The sequence below is a fragment of the Myxine glutinosa genome, unplaced genomic scaffold (assembly GCF_964187855.1).
Source record: "Myxine glutinosa unplaced genomic scaffold, kmMyxGlut1.1 SCAFFOLD_580, whole genome shotgun sequence".
NCBI lineage: Eukaryota > Metazoa > Chordata > Myxini > Myxiniformes > Myxinidae > Myxine > Myxine glutinosa.
In genome coordinates, this window is record NW_027616677.1 from 70,902 (window position 1) to 97,526 (window position 26,625).

The following is a 26,625-nucleotide window of genomic DNA, read 5'->3' on the forward strand; positions in this document are numbered from 1 at the left end:
AGAAGCGGTAAGCAATGTCATTTTTTTCATGTCAATGTCAATTGGCCATTACACACCGGGATGAATTACATTGGTATGGTGACTGGTCACAAATGCAGGGGCTCAGGCTACTCTGAAATCCTCATTGAGGCTGGACTCGTCACAAGTGGCTGCCTGAATAGTGTGCTGAGTGGGAGGCCATACACTAAAGCCCTGTTCTGTCTCAAAACAGTCAGTGAAACCATTAAACGGTTGTTAATTGAGAGTTTCACGGAGGAGGAGAAAGTTGAGGTCACTAACCCCGAGGCCCTGCTCAATCTCATGCAGACATGTAGTCGCGAGACCCTCGACCTGACTTTGCAGGACCCTCCACTCTCACCATCCTCGAGAAGTATGTGGCCTATGAAGACAAGGTGCGTGCCGGCCACCTCGGCAAGACCACTACATTCTGGCTCAGTGTGAAAGACCATACCCGTCTGATCCTAATGTTGCAGTATCCTGTGAAGACAAACACTTGGCCCTCTTCCACAAGTGCAACGGGGATATGGCAGACCTATTCTTTGCATATGATGGGCCAAACTACTCCAGGTAAATGTCATTTCAGCCTAAAATGTGCATCTTAAATTTAGTATGGTGAGTAAACTAGAAGAAATGATGTCATTATCTGATTTGTAGTCGTGATGAAATAGTTACTTTCATCCTTTCTATCCCTCTACAGGTACTTGTTGTGGCTGGAGGAGTTCCTGACAAATATCAATCAGTCTCATCATGGAGCCAAGCAGCTGCTGAAGAAGTGTGGCATCGCAGTGGCACGGTCTCTCATTCCTGGTGCTCTCAGCCTGGTGGACAAGACGATGGAGGAGACCTTCATGAAGTTCGCCAAGTCAGCAGGTACTGAAATACTATAACTACTTTGGTGTTTTAGATGAAAGTTAGTGTTAAAATATTTTCTATCACTCCATTATTTATCTCTCCAGGTGGATTCGTGGGGCTCTTCTCCATGTCCGGTGCCTTACAAAGATGGTGCCGTACGACGTCAACCCGTGCTCAGTACTTTGAGAAGATGCTAGAGATGTGTGGCCTAATCGACAACCCGGACTGTCCGAATACTGGGAAACACCGTGAGCTCGAGAGAGCTGAGATCAAGACGTCTAACCTCTCACCATCCCCTCTGCCCTAACCTCTCACCATCCCCTCTGCCTTAACCTCTCACCATCCCCTCTGCCCTAACCTCTCACCATCCCCTCTGCCCTAACCTCTCACCATCCCCTCTGCCCTAACCTCTCACCATCCCCTCTGCCCTAACCTCTCACCATCCCCTCTGCCCTAACCTCTCACCATCCCCTCTGCCCTAACCTCTCACCATCCCCTCTGCCCTAACCTCTCACCATCCCCTCTGCCCTAACCTCTCACCATCCCCTCTGCCTCCCACACCCGACGTGTGCCGCTCCCTGCGGCTCCGAGCTGGACGAGACGCGGATGTTGTGGCGTTTGAACCGATTATCATTTGTTCGGCGCTTGTATCGAGTTTCTCGTTTTACGGATAAACTGTCAAGGGTGAAATGAAGTGGAGAAAAGTTTGATGCGAGTTGGGAATGTTGATAAGAATTCCCTTATCGTAAACGGGTTCAGGTATTGATACTTCCGACCTTATAGTTCACACAATAGAATATATGATGATGAATTTATTCAGCTCTTCAGTGTTGTTTCGGGTATGGAAGAAGTTAACACTGTCGATTAATTACGTACCGAGAGGATGTGAAATTTCACAATGACACGAATTGAAGTCACAAAATATTCCCTGTGAGTTGAATTTGCGGAAATATTTATTTATAATGTAAAGAGGAATGTCATGAATGAAACAGCCGAACTACATGTGTTTCATAATCAGGAACTTGAAGAGGAAGATTCTTGTTTATGTTCAACTGTTGGACTGTTCGCAGCTCTCTGAGACATGGATAATGTGAAGTCAAGATGGTTACTTTCTCCTAATCGGTCCGTGGGACTCGGAATTCAATGTTTTATAATGAATGTAACTTCATCTATCTATAATTCCACTAATCTCTGTGTGTATGTTTGTATGTTTGTATGTATGTATGTATGTATGTTTGTCTGTGACCGCTGTTTCTCGACAACTACCGGTCCGATATACTTGAAACTTGCCAGGTATATTGCTAGGGACCCGAGGATGTGCCTTTTCAAGGTTTTAAATTAATCGGAGAAGTACTTACCGAGCTATGTCCAAAAAACGCTTCAACCAATCAGAGAGCAGCGAGCTATCACGTGTGCCGAATGTGGCGATCAGACTTTGCCTCGGACGGCACATTTGAGAGCGTATTCATTTATTTCACGTTGGAAAACTATGTTGCCGTTAAACTATGTTTTAAAACGAATTCAAACTGCGATTAAATTAAAACGATTCATCGTAACTGCGATTTGCGAACTTCCGGACAGTGAAGACTTCACTTCCGGCAGCCAATCACAGAACGCTTTGTTGCGTAGGCGTGGCCGATGTGAGACGAGCGGAGCTGAGCGCGTTACGAGCTGACCGCCATTACGGTTCGTAATTCGTTTTCTTATGCGCATTATTTTTCCCAATTCAGTCAGAGCGAAGGGCGGAAGCGAAGAGCGTTGTTTTTTTTGTTTACGGGCGTACGGGCGGGGTAGAGCGTACGGGTAGCGTTTTTGTTTTTTTTTGGCAAGGAACGGGCACCCACGTACGGGCAATGCCCTAGTCGACAGGTATAAGAAGGGCAGGTAAATGTTCCATGCGAATTCATTTCGATCTCAAAGTTCGGACTCTCCTGCAATGAACAAACGGAACTTTCTTTTCGATGTTTCCCTCCATCGATTTTTAAATATATTTTTCTGCATCGTTTGAAAACATCGTCAAAACATTGATCTGAACAATTCAAACCAAAAACGTATTTTTTACACTTCCATCTTTGACGAAACTTCCAAATGTTCATCAGCACCTCCCCCATCACGTGATGCGTCATCCGTCACGTGCCTTTGCTCTTGCTTTCATGAGGCAATTAAATATTTATATCATGTAATCTGTGCACACAGTAAAGTTACTTTGAAGATAGTGTTTCATGTAAAAAGGTGTTGTCATCGATTATTGTTTTCTTTACATTTCAATAAGACACTTAATCACATGTTGATTGCTCAACATTAAGTGTAATTGTACTTGATTGTAATCGGGATTTAGGAGTTTGTTATAAAACCAGGACCATCCGGGGCTCATTCTCCTGTTGTGCTCGTCGAGTCCGATGTACCTTCACATCGCCGAGGATCCATTGCCTCCTCTTGCTGTCGCGGTGGACACGCTCTCCGAGATACAAAGCTTCGGTTAACAAGTATGTCGATGAGATCAAATAATCACAAAATATTGCGAGAACCGAAGAGTTTGTTGAGAAAACTTTCGAGTCGGATGTTCTTTCTTTTTCCGTTTGTTACCTGCGCCACCAAAGGTTGATGGAGGTTTTGTTTTCACCGCTGTCTGTCCGTTTGTGAACGAAATATCTCAAAAAGTTGTGGACGGATTCGGACGAAATTTGGCAGAGTTCGTGTATTCTTTTTCTTTCTTTTTCCGTTTGTTACCGTTTTTAGTGTTACGTTTAGTGTTAGTGTTACCGTGTTACCGTTTTGTGTTTGTTACCGTTTAGTGTTACCGTTTTATTTTACCGTTTTTAGCCTGGTTTTAGTGTTACCCTGGTTTACGTTTAGTAGTGTTACCGTTTTAGTTACCGTTTTAGTGTTACCGTTTAGTGTTACCGTTTTTTACCCTGGTTTTAGTGTTACCCTGGTTTACGTTTAGTAGTGTTACCGTTTTAGTTACCGTTTTAGTGTTACCGTTTAGTGTTTAGTGTTACCGTTTTTCGTGTTACATTTTGCTTTCTTTCTTTTTCCGTTTGTTACCTGCGCCACCAAAAGTTGATGGAGGTTTTGTTTTCACCCCTGTTTGTCCGTTTGTGAACGAAATATCTCAAAAAGTTGTGGACGGATTCGGACGAAATTTGGCAGAGTTAGTGTATGCGATAAGGACGAAATGATTACATTTTGGTGAAGATCTGGATTCGGATCCGGATACTAGAATTTTTTAACTTAAAAAAATTAAGCGAGAGACGACCATTGGAAAATAGGACTAAAATGATACAGAGCAGGATATCTCAAGAAGTTGTGGACGGATTTGGACGACACTTGGTGGACATATCATGCGTGTGATAAGAACAAATAGATTCGATTTTGGTGAAGATCTTGAATATGGATTCCGATATTAGAATTATTTAATTTTTTAAGTGATTCTTCACCACCGAGTGATATGGCCAACCAGGTGGAGGTTGTGATATGATATGGTTATGATATGATATGGACTGATATGGCTATGCTCTCTACTAAGTGCCGTTCTAGTTCTTTTAGCGACGGAGGGCACGGGCTGACTTTTGAAAACTTTTTCAAACAAACTTTTTGCCTCCACTTTCAACGCCCACGATTCGCGCAAGAAGTTCGAGTTTTATCTTCACATTGAAGAGTTCTCATTCGTTTTATGTTGTAAATTGCATCTTTACCGCAAACTTTTAACACCGACAATCCGTCATTCGAGTAAAAGTTTACGGCTGTATTAATAAGTAAACGTCGTCGTGTAAAGTAACCAAAGTTAAACAAGCATTGTGAGTATTGCGCTGCAATTCACGTCCCCTGCCGGCAGTTTGTCGTCCGGAAAAACCGTTGGGGAAATTACCAAAGTTCAAAGTGCCATAACTTTGTCAAAAATGATCGAAACGTCGTGAAGTTCGAACTTGATCTGTAACATATCATGAGGAAACCATGTAGGCTACCAAGTTTGAAATCATGGGCATTAAGCGTTTCGAAAAAAAGTCCGGAAAACTGTTCTTTGCGTTCCGGACTGACAGACGGAGGGATGGAGTGCAAACCTATAGTCCCCTCCGGTTTGCACCGGCCGGGGACTAACAAGTACAGGTGCAGTCCGTTCATCCATTGTCGTTCGACGTGCATTCACAGCTCGTAGGTCTTGGTGCTCTAAACCAGACTCTCTCAATCACGTGGTGGTATGTATACCTGTTGGTGATGGACACAAGTTGTTTCACACTCAGGGTGATTCACCAATTTATGCGACGTCCCTGCAGGCGAGTCATCGCCAGCATCCTGAACAAATTCCGAAACACGCAGGTGTGTACTTCTTAATTCTTAGATGCAGGCATCAAAAATCCTGCATAAACGCAGCCATTGGGTCTCGGAGGCCCAACGGATGTACTCGTGTGATGTTTTTTTAAATTCATTAATTTTTTTAATAGATTTTTTTTTCATATCCTTTTTCAATCCAAGTCGATGCTCAGATGTGTATTTGCTCAGAAATGTGAATCATTAATCCTATTAGTTGGAAGAATCCCACACACGTAATGAATCATTGTTGGGTTTTTTTGGAAAAAATATTTTGTTCTTGGTTTTTCAACTTTTTTTTCTCTAAAAAGTTGAGGCTCATGGAGGAGTATTTGCTCAAAAAATATGATTCACAAATCCTTTTATTTAGAATGTATATGTCCATAACTGTCAAAAATCCTACAACTATGCTGCCATTGGGGGGAGGCCCCACAAATGTATTAGTGTAAAGTTTTTTACTTTTCATATTTTTGTCACTGAATTATTTGTAACGAAGTTATTGGAGCATATAATGAGGCTCATATCAAGAAAATAATGATATAACATAGTAGTACAACAACATTTATGTGGGGCCTCGAAGGCCTCAGGCCTGCAATCGGGTCGGATTTTCGGGTTATAAGTGAAGACTGAAGATTTTCCCACGAGCCTGAATGAATTTTTTTCCTATGTCACTGAATTTTGTGTAACAACATGAAAGTCGTTGAAAATGAGGCTCATTCCAAAAAAAAATTGAACAGCATAGTTTTTGCAACAAAAATACCTTGTGGGTCTCCGAGGCCCAATCACTACATTCAAGGGTTAAAATCATCCAAATTCCTGCCATAACTAACGATTGGAAGACAATTGCAAACCACCCAGTGTAATATTTGCTCACGAACTTGGAGAGAGAGAGAGAAAGAGAGAAAGAGAGAAAGAGAGAAAGAGAGAAAGAGAGAAAGAGAGAAAGAGAGAAAGAGAGAAAGAGAGAAAGAGAGAAAGAGAGAAGAGAGAGAGAAGAGAGAAAGAGAGAAAGAGAGAAAGAGAGAGAGAGAGAGAGAGAGAGAGAATTGAATTTGCAACACCATTTATTTCACAAAAAAACACACCAGGTCAAGTTACATTTTTACAGGAGAGAAAAAAATAGAAAAAAACAACAGTTCTTAATGTTAAAAAGAAAAGCACAAATTCGATTCATTCACAACACATAAGGCTTCATTGATACACCATTTGCATTCAAAGAGTTTGACATTTTCATTCGCCACATAATAATCAAACTCTAACCTTATTCTTGCAGACACCAGCCCTTTAAACATAGGTACAACATCGAACCCATGCCCATTATCAATTTTAATTTTCCTCGATTTATATATTGAGTATTTTGCTACAGCAGCTAAGAAGTTTAGGAGGACACCAGAGTCCTTGCAGGAGGGTCTGAAAGATACACCAAAAATAAAAGAATGTGAAGTAAAAGGAAAAGACAACTGATCAAAAAGGTGTGTGAGAATCAAGAAAAGAGGTATTAGTCTTTCGCATTTCACATAGGCATGAAAGAGATCCTCCTTCTGTACACAGAAGGGGCATGCTACTGGCACTGAGCTGTCAAGGTGATGAACAAAGGTGTTCGTAGGGAGAGCCCAATGTGCTAGTCTCCACTGGATATCTGCGAGGAACCCGTAAATAGGTAATTTGTACATATTAGGCCACAGTGGCGTGGCAGGAGACCCTGGCCCTAACCTTTCGGACCACAAGGCCACTCTTGTTACTCCGGAGAAGGGTGATGCTTGGTTTTCTCGAAGGAGCTTGTGAATACCAGCCTTTGTTGCCAAATGAAAAGGAGAGACAAGTTCACCATTCGACTGGAGAGCTGGGAGCACCTTAATTTCAGGGAAAGACAGCCGAACATCCTCGACATTGTTTATACCTTCCCAGCCAATATTTAACTCCTTAAACTTCCTCTTGACGATGCGTATAATTTGGCTGACAATACGCACGGATCTTAAACCAAGAATGGCCGCCACCCTGCCAGCAGACATCCATTTTGTCCCAGATGTATCCCTCAGGTCACAAACTTTGCCAATTCCTCCTTGAGTAAATTTCCTAATCAAAGTCGGACTATGAGGAATGCATGGAAAAAAACCGTTATAGAAAATAGGCTCTTGGATAAACATCCGGCAATTATAAGCCTCAAGGCAACGATGAACCCCAAAACCTTTCCAAACTCTCAGCAAACCCTGATAAAAAGTTGGGATTGAAACTAAGCTGACACGGTCAAGGTTCACCAGGAACAAGTGCCTATCATAACACAGGCCTCCCGCTTGTTGCAACAAGAAAAACGCAAATGAGCGCCAGGGCAGCTCTTCAGCATACAACAGACGTTGCACAGACTGTAGGCGAAAAGCCATAAGCCGGGTGGACACCTCCACAATTCCATGTCCACCCTCCTTCCGAGGATGGTACAGTATTTGCGGCCGAAGCCAGTGGTATCCATTCCAAAAGAAATTAACCAAGACCCGCTGGATGGCTGGTATCAACTCCTTGGGTGGCTGCAAGGCAATTAGTTTATGCCATAATCTTGCTGCTATCAAGTTATTTATAACAAGAGAGCGGCCTTTATAAGAAAGAGATCGCAGCAGTCCTTCCCATCGTTTCAACCGGTGTGTAATTTGTTCAATCATTCCTTCCCAGTTCTTCGTTTCTACTTCCTGGTTGCCGAGATAGACACCAAGATATTTGACTCCATCTGTTTTCCACTCTAGATTATGTGGGAGTGACGGTGGCAGTGTTAAAGAAAGGTTATCTGAACCGCACCATAAGGCTACACTCTTGCCCCAATTTACTTCGGCGGAAGAGGCCGCAGAGTAGTCTTTAAAGCAACGCTGCACCGCAGCAACACTACTTGGGCCCTTAATCAGAACACATACATCATCAGCATAAGCTGTGACCACAAATCTTGAACCAAAAACGGCTCCCACATCCTGAGTTATTCGCTGCCTGATGGATGCTAAGAGTGGTTCAAGGGCAATTATATACAGAAGTCCAGAAAGGGGAAACCCTTGACGGCTACCCCGACGGAAAGGAAAAGGGGGACATAAACTGTTGTTTACTTTCATCATGCAGAAGGTGTTAGTGTATAACAGCTTGACATAGGAAATGAAAGTTTCGCCAAAACCCATCCACTCCAGAACAGAAAACAAATATGTATGATCAACACGATCAAAAGCCTTTGTTTGGTCAAGAAACAACAACCCAAAACTGGCACGCACGTACTTATTACAAGAAATAATATCCCTTATCAGAAAAATATTGTCATAAATTGACCTTCCTGGTACACAGTAGGTCTGGTCAGGGTGCACAATAGAGCTGATCACAGTTCCCAAACGGTTTGCTAAGGCCTTCGACAAAAGCTTGTAATCCGCACACAGCAATGAGACAGGCCGTCAGTTCTCGACTAGTTGAGTGTCCCCAGCCTTTGGCAACAGGCAAATGACTGCTCTTCTGCAGGACAGGGGAAGCTCTCCAACATGAAGGCATTCATCAAATACCTCAAGCAGGTCAGGTCCCACAAGTTTCCAAAAAGTCTTATAGAACTCTCCGGGCAAACCATCAATCCCAGAGGCTTTACCATCCTTCAAGCTCCGCATAGCAGTTTCAAGTTCAGCAGCCGAAACTGACATGTTCAATGTGCGTTGCTGGTCTTCCTCAAGTCTTGGAAGCCCGGTAGTCAGCTCCTGCAAGGTCTCATTACTTATGCTCTGGGGGGAGTACAAGTTTGTATAAAAAACCTTCAAAACAGACTTAATCTCCTGTTGGGAGGTCACTATTGGCCCATTAGCAGCACGTAGCCCATGAATCTGTTGTGATTTTTTAACAGAGTTCTCCAAACCAAACAAGGCCTTATTTGGCATATCCAACGTTAAATAACTCATTCTCATGCGTACCAGGGTGCCCATTGCTCGCTGCCGTACCAGTTCAGTCAACATTGCCTTTTTAGTCCATAGCAGCCGGTCACCTGTAGTGTCTTTCCCAGCCGTATTAATGTTTTCCTCCAGGGCTGCAATTTCAGCCTTTAATGAATCAATCGAGAGATTTTGCAATTTAGTGGCATAAAGACTATATTGTTGACAGAACGATTTGACCTGACCCTTTGCAAGGTCCCACCACAGTCGAAGGTTAGCATGTTCAAATTTGGAGGACCGAATTCTTTCCCACACGGCTCGAAAAGCCTCTTTGAATCTCATATCATTCAGCAGGTGGGTATTAAGTGACCAATACGCACTACCCCCTGAGGTCAGAGGCAAATTAAAACCCATTGAAACCAGGTAATGGTCTGTGAAACCAGTTGGGAGTATCTGGGTTGTGGCCATCACATTTAGCATTGGCTTATTCACGTAGAATCTGTCTAGCCTTGCCATTGATATCCTCCCATCATGGCACCACGTATAGCACCGTGAAGTTGGGTGTTGCAACCTCCAAACATCTTTCAAATGCTGATTTTTGATGATGTTCTCCAAAATCCTCATAGAAGCTGGATGGGGTTCATGACCGGTCCTGTCTACGGAAGGATTGATAGTGCAATTGAAATCACCAGCAGCACACAGATGAAAGCGGTTGTATCCAGTCCTTTTACAAAGTCATGCAGAGTGGAAAAGAACACTCTTCTTTCCATGGGCTCACTCGGTGCATATACGTTCACAATGATGATCCTTTGCGTGTTGCAATAGAAATCCACCGCTATCAGATGTCCCTTATAAATTTCCTTAAAGACAATCTTCCGAGCAGGGATTCTATCACTCAAGGCGATGGCAACACCAGCTTTGGGTGTGGTAAACCCACTCAGCCACCACTGCCCTCGATAAAGTTTTCCCCATTCAGCAACCAGGGTGTTCGTAGCATGAGTCTCCTGTATCAGGATGATGTCGGCTTTTCACCCTCTCCATCGCCTGAATTGTCTGAATTTTCCGTAAGGGGGTACAACCCCCATTGATATTCAGGGATGCGATACATATCTTTCGCAAAGCCATTTACAAAGGTAACTCACCCTCCGCCTGCAATTCCTTATTCGCCTTTGTGACCGCTTTCCGAAGACGCTGAAATTGGGCCTCCGAGATTTCCATTGGGTCATTTCTTTGCAGGAGGGGGTCTTGCAGCCCTGATGAAAAGTTTTCACATCGGGGAAAATGGTCTTTGATCACAACGTAGCGTTGCCTAAACGTCTCGTTTAGGAAACTGATGACGTTTTCCTTTGTTGCTTCCATCTGTTCTTCTCCCTGATGATCATTCACAGACACAAGGCTTTGAGCTTCCTCATCCAGCTCCCTAACCACATCAACGTTGAAACTCCTTTGTTGTGTGTCAGGAGCAGGCTCACCTTCTGTGTCATCACCACTGCAGTCTTCTTGTTGCATCACAAGGGGCACATCTGTGCCACCACTGCTGCCTATTATAGGTCTGCTTGGACCATCATCCTTGGTCGTTTCAACCGGATGTGAGCAACAACCGTTGTCACTCAGGCCCTGGGACTGCTCGTTGTCACAAGGGACAATGGTGCCATCATCACAACCAATACTGCTGCATTGATTTTCTTCAACAAGAGCAAGGGGTGAAGTCCTACTCTCCTCTGTTTCGTCACCACCCTGCCCAGCTTGCTGAGAATCATCAGGATAGTCTGAGATACTGTTTGTTTGTACGAGTATCACTTTGCTACCTTTGTCTTCCACCTCGGCGCTCAAAAAGGTACGTTTTAGGTTCCTCTTAGCCTCGGTGCCTTTCATCAATACCTCCTCAAAGACCATATTCTCTTGAGGTTGCAGCCTCTTGTCCTCATCGACTGGGTGCACCCCTGCTGCACTAACCTCAGCAACACCGCCACCACTTTCCACACCCTGGTCTTCTGGTGTGGGCGTCTGTACTCCACCAGGCTCATGAACGGGGGGGCACTGCATCAGTTACAGGGGGGGCCGACCCAGCTGCTGTAGCGTACGTCTTCTTGGCGTCTGGGCAATACTGCTTAGTGTGTCCGTGTGCTCCACATCCGTAGCAGATCAAGGTCTCGGTCGCCATGAAGATTCTATATTCATGCTCGCCTACTTTAAAGGTGTGGGAGGTGTTCAACTGCTTCGCTGCGTCTTTTAGAACAACAAAACAAAACGTCTAAACGATTGTACGTGCTTCAACCTGCCGTTTCTCGTACGTAGAGGAACCCTAATGATTCGAGAGACGACAGTGCCAAACTCACCTAGCTTGTGTAGGATTTCCTCGTTACCTAGGAAAGGCGGAACATTGCTCAGAATGACTTTAACTGCCGGCGTGTCCATCGACGACACAGGAACAAACAGATCGTTTCCCAAGGTCAAACCATTCTGCACAACAATATCGGCCAGACTTATTTGCGAAACAAAAACCACAATTTTGTGATTCATACGAGACGCGGCACGAATGTTACTCACGTCGATCAAATCCCCAATCGCAAGCAAAATGTCATCCATTTCAACTCCCTCCGGTGGGACAAGGCACAGCCCGTGCTTACGCGATAAACCCTCATCGGTAACACGATCGGCAGGCCTTTGGCTACTCCTATTAGCCATATCGTCAAAGGAGAAACGAAGTGAAAGCAAATAGATTTGTATAATCCCAAAAAAAAAAAGAATAGAAAAAAATATATATATATTAAGTAACTAGAAACGAAAGCACGGTTTAAACCACGTTAGGAAAAAACGTGGTTCAAACAAACCCTTACCGTGCTGGCTCTCCCTCTCTCTGTCTCGAAGGAGGAGAAAAAAAACGAGGGACAGGTGGTAACGAAGCAGGAAGGGAGGAAAAAGGTCAACATACACGACAAGAGTACAAAAGGAAAAAACCAAAGGAAGGGGGAAAGGTAAAAAGGTTGGTGGGGAGAGGATGAAAAACAACACGAGCCAGGAGCTACAACACACAAGCACGAGCACGCGCCATCTTGCCACGCCCAACACACGAAACGGCCAGCAGGGGGCGAGAGAGAGCGAGAGAGAGAGAGAGAGAGAGAGAGAGAGAGAGAGAGAGAGAGAGAGAGAGAGAGAGAGAGAGAGAGAGAGAGAGAGAGAGAGAGAGAGAGAGAGAGAGGAGAGAGAGAGAGAGAGAGAGAGAGAGAGAGAGAGAGAGAGAGAGAGAGAGAGAGAGAGAGAGAGAGAGAGAGAGAGAGAGAGAGAGAGATGAGAGAGAGAGAGGGGAGAGAGAGAGGAGAGAAGAGAGATAGAGAGAGAGGAGAGAGAGAGAGAGAAGAGAGAGAGAGAAGAGAGAGAGAGAGAGACTTTGACTTTTGAGTCTTTTTATTATAAAAATATAAAAAAAGTAACAATCATACGTGTTTTACAATCAAATCAATACTGCCAACAAAAAGAAGAAACCACCAAATGATCATCAAATAAGAAACATAATCAGTATCTCATAACAGTATTTTCAATTCGTTTTCTTCAACTCCACAAAAACCACCGACACACCAAGTATCAATAAAGTTTTGAAGATTTCCGGTCACGTTGGAAAAGGTAAACTCAAGTTTCAATCTTGCTGAGACCAATGCATTAAAAGACAACATGATATTGCAGTGCTCTGTCGGTTTGCCAGATAGTTTATCTTTTCTTGTTAAATAAACAGCAAGTTTCGCAGTTGCTATTAGGAAACTAAACAGTTTAGATACAGGATCTTGTTTAGGGGCAAAACAAAAGATGAAATTTCTCAAAGAAAAAAGTAATATGCATTTTGTGTGCAATATAATTCAACCAATGAAACAAAGGAAATAATCGTACACAGTCTATGAATGCATGAAACAAATCTTGATTGACTGCACAGAAGGGACAACAAACAGATACAGGAGAAAAATGTCTAATAAACATGTTGGAGGGAACAATCCAGTGGGCCAAACGCCACTGGAGATCACCTGTTCTTTTGGATGTGGGCTCACTGTACATGGCTTCCCAGATAGGTTCGGAGGGGGGTCCTCCGGGTAACAATCCTTTCCATCGGGTAACTCCATTTAGCGACGGGTTCCCATTTAACAGCTTGAGGCACATCTTGTAGATGCCCTTGCTGTCCATTGTCTGGAAAAGCTTTGACCCATCGCTAACAGGGGGCAAATCGTTTTGAATGGGTTCAACAATTAATTTAGGCACTGTCGGCTCATTTGGATCTTCTTCTGTACCTCGAGTCCAAGTTAGGCCAAGTTGCCGTCCCAACTGAATCATTTTCCTCAAAATTTTTGCAATCATCCTATGGGACCAAATCCCTGTCAGGTCGGCGATTTCACTTACGGATTTCCAACCATACCCTGAGTCATGTCGGAGATGCCGCACCTTCACAATACCAGCTGCTATAAAGTGTTGGCAAAAATCTCGACTCTTTGGAATGTCGGGAAAGAGAGGGTTATAGAACAAAGGCTCGTGTGCCAGCATTTTCGTTACATATGTGTCCGCCTGACGACTCACAGAAAGGCTCTGCCAGGCATTTAAGAGGCTTTGGTAAAAAGCAGGGAGAACCGATATGTCGACATGCTGGAGGTTCATTTGAAAGAGTTCAAACCCGTACCCGAGCCTACCCGCTCGCTGCAGTACAAGGCGTGCAGGGAGCCGGCCTGGCAGATGTTCCATGTAGAGGAGACGTTGAATGGACCGCAGCCGGAAGGCCATTAGGCGGGCTTTGATGTCGACGAGGTTGTGGCCACCCTCAGCCGAGGGGCGACATATCACATCGGGTCGTAGCCAGTGGTAGCCTCCCCAGAAGAAGTCCACCAGTTTGCCCTGGAGTGCTTTGAGTAGGGCCTCCGGCGGTTGCAGGCAGATGAACTTATGCCACAACATTGTGGCAACTAAGTTGTTGATCACTAGCACACGGCCCTTGAAGGACAAATGAGGTAAAACCCTTTTCCATCGGTTCAATCTTTCTCCCACTTGCTCAATTACCCCGTCCCAATTTCTTTGAGCATACTGTGGGGAACCAAGGAATATGCCCAAGTACTTAATTCCCTCACTTCCCCACAGCAACCCTGCGGGGAGGGATGGGGGCGGCTGTGGTACAGGCTGAAGAAGGTTGCGATAAAGGGAGGGTATCCATAACGTCTTGCTCTTGTTCCAATTGATTTTTAAAGAGGAGGCAGCGTGAAACTTTGACAGGCACTCAACAACGATATCGATATCATCCTTATCTTTTACAAAGATGCAGACGTCATCCGCATAAGCACATAGGGTTAGCGGTGCACTCATGGGAGTGAGTGCTATTCCAGAAATCTTCTTTCTCAGTAGATTGAGAAGAGGCTCTAAAGAAAGAGCAAACAATAAACCAGAGACTGGGCACCCTTGCCGGACCCCTCTCCGAACCTTGATGGGGGGAGCCAGCACATTATTAATCTTAATTAAACTAAATACATCCGTGTATAGCAAGGAAATGTAGGAACGAAAGTTTGCTCCGAGGCCGCATGCCTGTAACACATGATGCATAAACTTATGGTCGATACTGTCAAATGCCTTTTCAAGATCAAGCGACATCATTCCAAAGTCTTCTTTAACACGGTTACCATCAATGAGATCTCTAATTAAAGAAATATTATCATGGATGGATCTTCCAGGAACACAGTAACTCTGTTCTGGCAGTACTAGATCACCGATAACCTTTTTTAGTCGATTAGCTAGTACTTTTGAAAAAAGCTTGTAGTCTGTGCACAGCAGGGAGATCGGTCGCCAGTTCTCCAAAAGTCGGGGATCTTCAGTTTTCGGGAGCAAGCACACTACGGCTCTTCTTAGACTCAGCGGCATTATACCAGTCTGTATAGAAGTGTCCAAAACATTCAGCAACTCAGGGCCTAAAAGGTCCCAAAATGTCAGAAAGAATTCGGGAGGTAGACCGTCAATACCCGGAGCTTTCCCTGAATCCATGGCAGCAAGAGCACAGGTTAGCTCAAGGAGGGTGATTGGTAGGTCAAGCTCCAACCGTTGAGCCTCAGTTAGGGAGGGGAGGTGAGAGGTTAAATCCATCATTGTATCATTACAAACAGTCTGCTCCTCAAAAAGTTTTGTAAAGAATTCAATAATGTTTATTCTAACATCATCTTCGTTGACAACAACGTTGCCTCTTGAGTCCAAAACAGAAGAGATTAGCCGTGATGGCTTGCTTAAGGATTCTAAATGAAAGAAAGACTTGTTTGGGGTGTCTGATAACTTTACATTCTGTATTCTAAGTCTAATTAATGTTCCGGCTGCTTTCTCTTGAACTAACTCCCTTAAAAGAGCTTTCTTTACAAGCAATAACCGGTAATTGGCGTCATTGTTTTCATGAGCCAATTTATTCTCCAAATGTAGAATATCCAATTCCAACCGGGCCATTGTAATGTGCTTGTCGTTTGTGCTGTGTGATTGGAAACATTGACAAAAAACCCGAATTTGAGATTTCATGTTATCCCACCATATGCTGGATGAAGAAAAGGAAGATTTCTTTGCTACTAGACTTGCCCAGAAAACACGAAAGGCTTCCTTAAACATACCATCTTCTAGAAGTCTAACATTAAACTTCCAATAAGCGCTCCTACTTGCGGGTTGAGGAAAGGAAAGGTTTAGGGTTACCATATGATGGTCTGAAAACACGGAAGGAAAAATATTTGAAGAAACCGCAGTATTTTTAAAGGGTACGTTGATGTACCATCTGTCAAGCCTTGCCAAGGATACTCGACTATTGGCGCATCGACACCAGGTGTACTGGGATGTGCTTGGGTGGTGCAACCGCCAAACATCAACGAGGCCCATTGTGCTAAAAAAATTGGATAAGTGTACATGGGACTCAGGATGGGGTTCGGCAGAATTTCTGTCAACCGATGGGTCGAAGGTGCAATTGAAATCACCTCCGACACACACACAATGATCAAAATCAACTGATCTTAAGTGATTTATCATTGCGGTGAAGAAGGACTTACGCTCTACGCTATCACTTGGCGCATACACATTAAAAATAGTGTAATGGGAGTTATGGCTTACTAGTTTGAGAGAGCTAAGCCGACCATTTATTACCTCCTGAAAATGGCATGACTCACACACGAGGCCTGGCTTCAGCAAGAAGCCGATTCCAGCAGATGAAGCTGATAAATTGCTGAAATAGCATTGGCTCTTAAAAAGTTGATGCCAGTTATGTTCCACATTTGGTGTGATGTGAGTTTCTTGAAGTAAGATCACATCCACCTTTTTCCGTTGAAATATGTTTTTTACTTGGACCTGGCGGAGGTGTCTAGCACCACTACCGTTAATATTTAAGGTTGCGAGTTTTATAGTTTTCATCCTGTATTGATGAAATCAGCCTGTGGCTGGGAACACTCTACACCTGCGCGTGTGATGAATTTTCTTAACCTGTGGTATTGTGACTTATTCAGGTCGAATTGTTCAGGCGTTTTAATTATGGATTTTGCAGTGTGGATGAATGCAGCCAAATCGTCAAAATGGTCTTTAATGACTATGTTACGCTGTCTGTACGTTTCGGCTAGAAACGACACGATGTGTTGGGGGGGTATCTGTGACTGAGATGCTGATGACTGTGACAGCTCAGTCACTTCCACCTCGTCCTCAGACTCTGACAGGTCTGATAATGTCCCACCTGGATCTTGGGCCTTACTTGCAGCTCTCACAAGCTCCTCTGGAGGCATCTCCTGAGATTTCGTTGGGTACTCTGGTGCACACTCACGAGCAGACTGGTGCTTACTTTCTTTATGTGTGCTTTGGCAAATGGCCGCAGATCTCTGCGTAGCCGGGGTTACGATTTCTGTTTGTGAGACAGAGCAATTTGTTTGGTCACCAGTCCGCTCAGCTACTGGAGGGGGGACCGGTGGGGCTTCGCGTTCAGGCTCAAAAATGGCCGCATTGTTCGGATCAATGTCGGCTTTATTCTCAGAGCTTGGGAAATCAGTAACATCTTCTTTACCACTTTGGCGTTCGATATTTTCGTTTGCTGTAAACGTTTTGCCCTCTTTTGCAGAGACAGTGTCTCTGCCCAAGACAGCCTTCTTTATCGCACCATCGGGGCTATTTGTTAGTGGTGCTTTCCGTTTTTTGGTCAGTATGACAAGTTCTTCATTCATGGGTTCGTCAGCAGTACTAGCATCACCAAGTGCCATCTCACTGGGTTTGGGTAGCACCGGGGCGTCGGGAAGCACGGTCGGGGCGTCGGGAAGCACAGTCGTGGCGTCGGGAAGCACAGTCGGGGCTTCGGGAAGCACGGTTGGGGCTTCGGGTAGCACGGTTGGGGCTTCAGGTGGCACGGTTGGGGCTTCGGGAAGCGTAGTCGGGACCTCGGGAAGCACAGTTGGGACATCAGGAAGCACAGTCGGGGCGTCGGGAAGCACGGTCGGGGCTTCAGGTAGCACGGTTTGAGCGCCAGGAAGCACGGTTTGAGCGTCGGGGAGCACGGTTTGAGCGTCGGGGAGCACGGTCGAGGCGTGAGGAAGCACGGTCGAGGCGTGAGGAAGCACGGTCGAGGCATGAGGAAGCACGGTCGGGGCGTTTTCTTTTTTACAGCCCACATTGGTGTGTCCCAATTTGCCGCACTTCGTACAAGATGCTTTGGGACAAAACCTTTTAACGTGTCCGAAGGCTCCACAAAGGAAGCACGTTAAGGTGCCTGACGAAGCGTACATTTGATATTGACGATCATTTACCGAAATTTTAAACGAGATGTTTAGTCCTGTATCGTCGCCGCGATCAGGAAGCACCATGAATGCTTGTCTCCGGAAACTCATAACATGTTTCACTCGTTCATCCCGACATCCCAGGGGAATCATCGAGATTCGGGAAACAACAGTTCCATACCGGGTCAGAACAGCCATTAATTTATCATCTGTGATAAACGGAGCGACATTTGAAATAATAACTTTAATCGCCGGTGTGTCCATCGGGGAAACCATGACGAACTGCCCACCTTTCAATGACAGACCGGTACTAACAACATCATGCACGAACTTCTCGTCCGACACGAAAACAACAAACTTTTGGTTCATCCGCGACGCGGCGCGGACATTTTCATCGCCGATAACATTCCCTACAGCTAGGATAATGTCCTCGGTAGGAACACCTTCGGGAGGGACACACACGAAAGCATGCTTCCTTGTTAGGGTTTCAAACCCTTCCTGCCGTGCACGAACACTCGCCATAACGGCGATGTCTCACCTTTCCACCTTGACCAGGCGGAAAGGACACAAAATAAATAAAGTCGAAATGAAATAATGAATAATAAAGTTCACACGACGCGAGTAAGGTACACAGCACCGACGGAGCAGGTAAACTGAACCGAACGGGTCTGCTCTCACCTTTGGGCTCTTCTCTCACTCTCTCTGTCTCAAGGGGGGGAAAGGGATACAGGTGGTAAAGAAGGACACGACAAAAGCGCGATAGGAAAGGAAGGAATGGGGGGGGGGGGACAACACAACACAAGCACGGAGCTACAGCACACGAACACCAGTGCACGCCATCTTGCCACGCCCAACACACGAACGGCCAGCAGGGGGGGCGAGAGAGAGAGAGAGAGAGAGAGAGAGAGAGAGAGAGAGAGAGAGAGAGAGAGAGAGAGACAGAGACAGAGACAGAGACAGAGACAGAGACAGAGAGAGAGAGACAGAGAGAGACATAGCTACCCTTTACCGGTGCATTGCCCCTCCATTTTTATCTCATATTTAAATTAAATTAGACAATACAAACGTGGATGAGGAAACTCTGTCTCAGTACAAACGCTTTCGAGAGACGAGTCTTTTTTTCCTTCATTAACACGAGATTTCCAGGAGGTTCCTTGGTAATGGATATCAAGCAAGATTTGTTGTAAAGTCAGTTTATTTTTTCAACACAATTACAGATTTGCTTTGTCATTCGAAGTAAAGTACGTACAAAATGCAGTTTTGATAATGCATGTTAATATTTGATCATATAACCTGTATGATTGTGCATGAGATTTTAAAGGAAGGCCATTTCATAAAGAATCCTATTTTTTGTAAACCGTTACATTTTCATTCGGTTAACGCTTTGCATGACATGATGCATCATCTGGTGAATTGCATGTTTTCCAGGTGGGAAAACCGTATAGGTGCGAGCAGTTGGTGAGGCGTTTGCTTTGACATCCAGAAAGTTCCACACCATGGTGGTAAGTGCCATTTACTTTGGGCAAAGAATGTATACCTTGACATCGATCAACATGGAAGGAATCTGTGTTTCTTTTATCTTTTATTTTCTGTTTATGGAGGCATTTTTTTCACAGATGATCACATGAATAATATAATAGGCCTTCGCTTGCTCTTTCTTTGTCAGTGATCTGTGCGATATTCTTTCTTGAATATAATGGTCCACTCGTGTTCAAAAATATTGGCACCCTTGCACTTTTTTTCAAATAACTCACAGTTTTCTCGAAAAATATGTTGAAATTGACGAAACTATTTGGTCTCCACTATTATTTATTTAACTGTTAATATTACAGAACATTTGTTTTTGATTCAGAACTTAATCTGTCGCTTTAAATCAGAAAATAGAAATTTTAGCACAACCTTTGGACAAAATAACTGCAGTCAAGCACTTCCTACACCTCTCTACTGGCAGTTTGTCCCACTATTCTTGTGCAAACTGCTCCAGTTCTCCCAGATTTGAAGGGTGTCTTCTCCCAACTGCTGTTTTCAGATTTCCCCACAGGTGTTCAATGGGATTTAGATTTGGACTCATTGCTGGCCACTTGAGAACAAACAATCCAGCGTTTTGTCTTGAACCATTCCTGGGTGCTGTTTGAAGTATTTTTGGGGGCATAGTCCTGCTGCAAGACCCATGACCTTCGTTGGAGACCCAGCTTTCTGACAATGGGATGAACATTGTGCTCCAAAATGCCTTGGTAATCTCCTGATTTCATGATGCCATGCACACATTCAAGGCACCCAGTGCCAGAGGCAGCAGAGCAACCCCAAAACATCACTGAACCTCCTCCATGTTTGACTGCAGGGAAGGTGTTGTTTTCTTTGAAAGCTTCATTTTGTTTTCTGTTAACATAGAGATGATGTGCTTTACCAGAAAGCTCTAATTTGATCTCATCTGTCCACATGACATTCTCCCAGAAGGATTTAGGCTTGTTCAGGTTCGTTTTGGAAAACTCCAGTCGGGCTTTCTTATGTCAATATCTCAGCAGCAGTGGGGTCTTCATGGGTCTCAATTCATTGAGTTGGTGACGAATGGTGCGAGTTGACACTGTCGTACCTTGTGTCTGAAGGTCAGTTTGAATCTGTTTGGCAGTTGATATAGGTGCTTTCTCCAACATTGAAACAATCCTTCGCTGCAATCTTCGATCAGGTTTTCTCTTGCGTTCACGTCCAGGGAGGTTGGCTACTCTATTCCTGATAACATTGTGTACGGTGGACACAGGAACATCAAGGTCTCTGGAGATGGACTTGTAGCCTTGAGATTGTCCATGCTTGGCTACAATCTTGTGTCTGACCTGCTCAGACAATTTTCTGGTTTTTGTTCTTTTCTGGTTTTCGAGAAGCACCGAGTCTAACAACACCTCCCCCCCCTGCCCCCAATGTGGTAAAGGCTCAATAAAGCTCCGAATGTTCCCTCCACGGTGCACACGGAAAACGCGACCGACCGTCACGATGCCAGCATCAGACAGAGAGGGGAGAGTGAGAAGGATTACCTCTGTGGTTGTGGCGTGGGCTAAGCCCAATCGGCAAATGTGCTGGGTTCCATCGGCTTGTCGGTGTTGTGGCTAATGGAGCCCATTGCACGGCCGGCTGAATGAATGTAAAAAAAACAACAAAAAAAACGTGAAAAATCACATGGGTCAATTCCACACTGGGGAATTAATCTTAAGCCCTGTCTAGTTAACACAAGAACCACGCCCCTTATGGAGACATGCAAACACTCTTCACCTGACAGGTTCCCTACTTATGAGATCGAGGTTCTTCTTCTTCGCGTCCAGGCTCCATTCTAAAACCTATACGATCCTAACTCCATTATGGCAATTCGTCACCTACCCCCACAAACGTAACGGTATTCAACCCCCTGCGTCAATACTTTGCACAAGCTCAACTGGCAGCGATTACAGGTTTGTGTCTTCTTGGGTATTTCTCTGTCAGCTCTGCACATCAGGATTTGGGGGTTTCGCCCATTCCCTGATAAAGGTCCTTCTTGCCCAGGTGCTCAGTTTGGTCGGACGGCCAGCTCCAGGAAGAGTCTGGGTAGTTCCATAATCTACCAGAAGGATGCACACTGCACCCTTCCTCATCGCGCTCAGTAGTCTGTAAAGACAGGATCCAACCTTTCACGGTATCATTTTGTTGCTTTTATCTAAATCCTGTAACATATTATCTTGTGGTGCACTTGCAAAACCATTATTTAAGCTGGAGTGGAACATGACTTATTTGTGGTGCCTGGCAAATTCTGCCGCATGATCCTGCAAGCTCTGATGCGAAGAGAAGAGAACGTTTCTGACCTTTTGCCTCTGAGTGACGACATATTGTAAAAGACAATATTGTCTCTTTCTGTTTCTAAAAGAGCCAATATTATCTCTTTCTCAAAATTGAGCACCGAAAATTAACATGCCTTGTGTTTAATGATCGCATTGAGTTCTTTATTTTAATTGGAATAGATTGATATCCGTCATATTTAGCTGTCATGTAATGCCCCTCTGGAATGCATAACAGCATTCAGGAGATGTACATCTATATCTTTTTGTATATCTGCACTATTCCGGAGTGTCTAATCTTCCAAAAGGTTGAAGAGGGTGTGAAGAGACAAGCACTTCGACCTATCTTTATTCGCAGACTAATTAGGCACGATGAAGACTCGGTCAAGCACGCTACGTGACAACAACTTCAAGCTCTATGAGCAAGTCTTGGTGCCTCTGTTTGGGAATCTGAAATTGATTGGTAAATGCCCTTTAATCATCACCAGGGAAATAATCAACTCCACGGAGGTTTCGTGAATGGAATATATTTTTCAAAAGTTATTCACGACGTGGAACGTATCATTGTGATGGTGTAGGGAGGTGGTGAAATTTGAATGATCGCTCATTAAAAAGGGTTTTTGTAAATGATTTTTAATATGCTAATTGTCCTCTCTCTCTCTCTCTCTTTCTCTCTTTCTCTCTTTCTCTCTCTTTCTCTCTCTCTCTCTCTCTCTCTCTCTCTCTCTCTCTCTCTCTCTCTCTCTCGCTCTCTCTCTCTCTCTCCTGTTTTTCCTTTTTTTCTTACTCAGTTTTATTTCAACATCACAAAGGACAAACTCGGGAGAAGTTGAACACATGCTCATTGTGTCCTGAGGATTTTGCAGACTCATCCACATTGAGACAAAATTTGTGAAGAATCAGCACAAGCGTTGTAAGGATTTTGTGGTTATCAGCATCAAGTCAAAAGGATCAAATGGAGATGGACACATCAAGTTGTGGGAGGACTGCGTTGCACCTGCTGAAACCCGCGAATGAAGATAACAACCAACGAGGGAAGTTGTACAAGTGTTATGTGTGTTCAAAGGTTTTTAGTCAGTTATCAAATTTAAATATACATAAACGAATTCATCCGGGGGAGCAGCCGTTCAAGTGTTCTGTGTGTTCAAAGGCTTTTAGTCGTCCATTAGCCTTAAATCAACACAGACACATTCACATTGGGGACAAATCATACAAGTGTGCTGTGTGTTCTGAAGATTTTCGTCATTCATCAAGCTTAAATAGACACAAACTAATTCACACGGGGGAGAGGCCATACAAGTGTGCTGTGTGTTCAAAGGTTTTTCGTCATTCATCAAGCTTAAATAGCCACAACCTAATTCACACAGGGGAGAAGCCATACAAGTGTGCTGTGTGTTCGAAGGTTTTTAATCAGTTATCAAATTTAAATAGACACAAACTACTTCACCCGGGAGAGAAGCCATACAAGTGTTCCGTGTGTTCTCAGGTTTTTAGTCGTCCAGTAGCCTTAAATAAACACAGATACATTCACATTGGGGGCAAGCCATACAAGTGTGCTGTGTGTTCTGAATATTTTCGTCATTCATCAAGCTTAAATAGCCACAACCGAATTCACACGGGGGAGAAGCCGTACAAGTGTGCTGTGTGTTCGAAGGTTTTTCGTCATTCATCAAGCTTAAATAGCCACAACCGAATTCACACGGGGGAGAAGCCGTACAAGTGTGCTGTGTGTTCGAAGGTTTTTCGTCATTCATCAAGCTTAAATAGCCACAACCTAATTCACACGGGGGAGAAGCCGTACAAGTGTGCTGTGTGTTCGAAGGTTTTTCGTCAATCATCAAGCTTAAATAGCCACAACCTAATTCACACGGGGGAGAAGCCGTACAAGTGTGCTGTGTGTTCGAAGGTTTTTCGTCAATCATCAAGCTTAAATAGCCACAACCTAATTCACACGGGGGAGAATCCGTACAAGTGTGCTGTGTGTTCGAAGGTTTTTCGTCAATCATCAAGCTTAAATAGCCACAACCTAATTCACATGGGGGAGAAGCCGTACAAGTGTGCTGTGTGCTCGAAGGTTTTTCGTCATTCATCAAACTTAAATCGCCACAACCTAATTCACACGGTGGAGAAGCCATACAAGTGTGCTGTGTGTTCGAAGGTTTTTCGTCATTCATCAAACTTAAATCGCCACAACCTAATTCACACGGTGGAGAAGCTATACAAGTGTGCTGTGTGTTCGAAGGTTTTTCGTCATTCATCAAACTTAAATAGCCACAACCTAATTCACACGGGGGAGAAGCCATACAAGTGTGCTGTGTGTTCGAAGGTTTTTCGTCATTCATCAAACTTAAATAGCCACAACCTAATTCACACGGGGGAGAAGCCGTACAAGTGTGCTGTGTGTTCGAAGGTTTTTCGTCATTCATCAAACTTAAATAGCCACAACCTAATTCACACGGGGGAGAAGCCATACAAGTGTGCTGTGTGTTCGAAGGTTTTTCGTCATTCATCAAGCTTAAATAGCCACAACCTAATTCACACGGGGGAGAAGCCGTACAAGTGTGCTGTGTGTTCGAAGGTTTTTCGTCAATCATCAAGCTTAAATAGCCACAACCTAATTCACACGGGGGAGAAGCCGTACAAGTGTGCTGTGTGTTCGAAGGTTTTTCGTCAATCATCAAGCTTAAATAGCCACAACCTAATTCACACGGGGGAGAATCCGTACAAGTGTGCTGTGTGTTCGAAGGTTTTTCGTCAATCATCAAGCTTAAATAGCCACAACCTAATTCACACGGGGGAGAAGCCGTACAAGTGTGCTGTGTGCTCGAAGGTTTTTCGTCATTCATCAAACTTAAATCGCCACAACCTAATTCACACGGTGGAGAAGCCATACAAGTGTGCTGTGTGTTCGAAGGTTTTTCGTCATTCATCAAACTTAAATCGCCACAACCTAATTCACACGGTGGAGAAGCCATACAAGTGTGCTGTGTGTTCGAAGGTTTTTCGTCATTCATCAAACTTAAATAGCCACAACCTAATTCACACGGGGGAGAAGCCATACAAGTGTGCTGTGTGTTCGAAGGTTTTTCGTCATTCATCAAGCTTAAATAGCCACAACCTAATTCACACGGGGGGGAAGCCGTACAAGTGTGCTGTGTGTTCGAAGGTTTTTCGTCATTCATCAAACTTAAATAGCCACAACCTAATTCACACGGGGGAGAAGCCATACAAGTGTGCTGTGTGTTCGAAGGTTTTTCGTCATTCATCAAGCTTAAATAGCCACAACCTAATTCACACGGGGGAGAAACCGTAGAAGTGTTCTGTGTGTTCTCAGGTTTTTAGTCGCCCAGTAGCCTTAAATCAACACAGACTCATTCACATTGGGGACAAACCATACAAGTGTGCTGTGTGTTTGAAGGTTTTCAATCAGTTATCAAATTTAAAGAAACACAAACTAATGCACATGGGGGAGAAGACACCGCACAGGAGATACTCACCCACATGTGGAGATAGCAGCCAACAACACAAACATACACACCTAGACATGCATTTTGGACACGCACACAATCACACAAACACGAAGGTGGATACTTTGAGACCTGGGTTGCACCTTCTGAAACATGTGTAAGGGATTTCATTCGAAACTCAGGCTAATTGGGGGCAATATGACCCATTTGCCTCCCTAGCGTCTGACTGTCTGGTTTTGGGAAGCTGTTGACAAAATCTTTGTTTTGCCCTTGCATCAACATTCTTTTTTTATGAGCAGCTCCCGGCCTGCCGAGCCTTTCTCCTTGCTGCAATCTTTGAAACTGGGGAAATGTTTTGAGTTCCTTGTCCTTTGAAGAAAAGTATATGAAGCAGAATACAAATTGTGATTCCTTGAGATGTTGTTGGTTGCTGGCTGCGTGAGGACCAAAAGGTGCGACTAGCTTGTGCGCCCATATATCTACCATGCATGTTATCCTTATCCCTCAATAAACCTCTTGCACAGTGTCCGAGTTGAGGTGCTTATTCCAGAACCGAAGGGATTAGGGAATCCATGACACATGCATATGGAGATAACAAGCAACGGGAGAAGCAAAGAGTACCTACGGAGTGTTCGACTAATTCTGAAGTCATCGCTCTCTCCAATGAAAAAACTCAAAACTATGAACCAATGTGCAGTACCGGTATTGCTGTATCGCTGTGTATTTATGAACTGGCCACAATCGGAGATCAACAACTTGTACACCAAAACACCAAAGTGTTCTTTGTTCAAAGTTTTTCGTCAGCGATCGGGTTTATTTACGCACAAAAACATTTATCACCAGTGAGAGTTCTTGCACGTTCTCTATTTTCAGGGTTCTGCACATTTCTCCACATTAAATATGCAAAACATTTTGTTGAGAAGCCAATTGATGAGTTTCTAAAGAGTAGTCAACCCTTTTGCAAGGGTTGCTGTGGTTACATCTTGTGCAGGTATTGTGACGATTTTTGTGTATTTAACCGGATTATTTGCTTTGATATTTTTATTCCGAGTTGATCTTTATTCTTTGAATCGCTGCAAAAAAAATAAAGGTGCATATAACCGGATTATATGTATTTTTTTTTATTACAAGTTCTTCTTTATTGTCTTTGAAATCTCTGTAAAAAAAGAAAAAAAGTGAAAATCCTCAAATATCTTCGCTGATTGCGTTATCTTTTTTTGTGAGGAATACTTTTTCTTCTCGACAGAGGAGAGGGTATCTGATTTGGGTCTGTTTGTCTGCACAGAATGTGAGTAGTTGCATTAATTACATTAGACCCCCATCGACCCCTTTATAGCACTACAACCTCACCCCCATTACACCATTTAGATAACGATATCTTGGTAATATACGGATCATTATTTAGTCATTGAAAGTTGTGACTAGTACTATATCAACCCCCCACCCCCCATTGGCAAGCACATCAGTGCCAAGTGTAGAAGTATAAAACTTCTAAGTAAGCGAGTTATCGCGGGCATTCCAATTGAAACCTGTCCCTCGTCCTCTTAATTAATAAAATGCATTGGAATGACAACAAACTCCGATGTAT

The 26,625-nt window shown here is 44.1% G+C and overlaps 1 protein-coding gene across 1 annotated transcript; it reads left to right on the forward strand.

Annotated features, from left to right (window-relative positions):
- The first annotated feature begins 75 nt into the window (after window positions 1–75).
- On the forward strand, window positions 76–25,412 carry LOC137420573 (uncharacterized). The gene is given in 7 exon segments (XM_078768833.1): window positions 76–370; window positions 474–567; window positions 698–870; window positions 957–1,100; window positions 22,806–23,056; window positions 23,225–25,194; window positions 25,337–25,412. Coding segments are annotated over 7 exon segments (3,003 nt in total).
- Window positions 25,413–26,625: the final 1,213 nt, after the last annotated feature.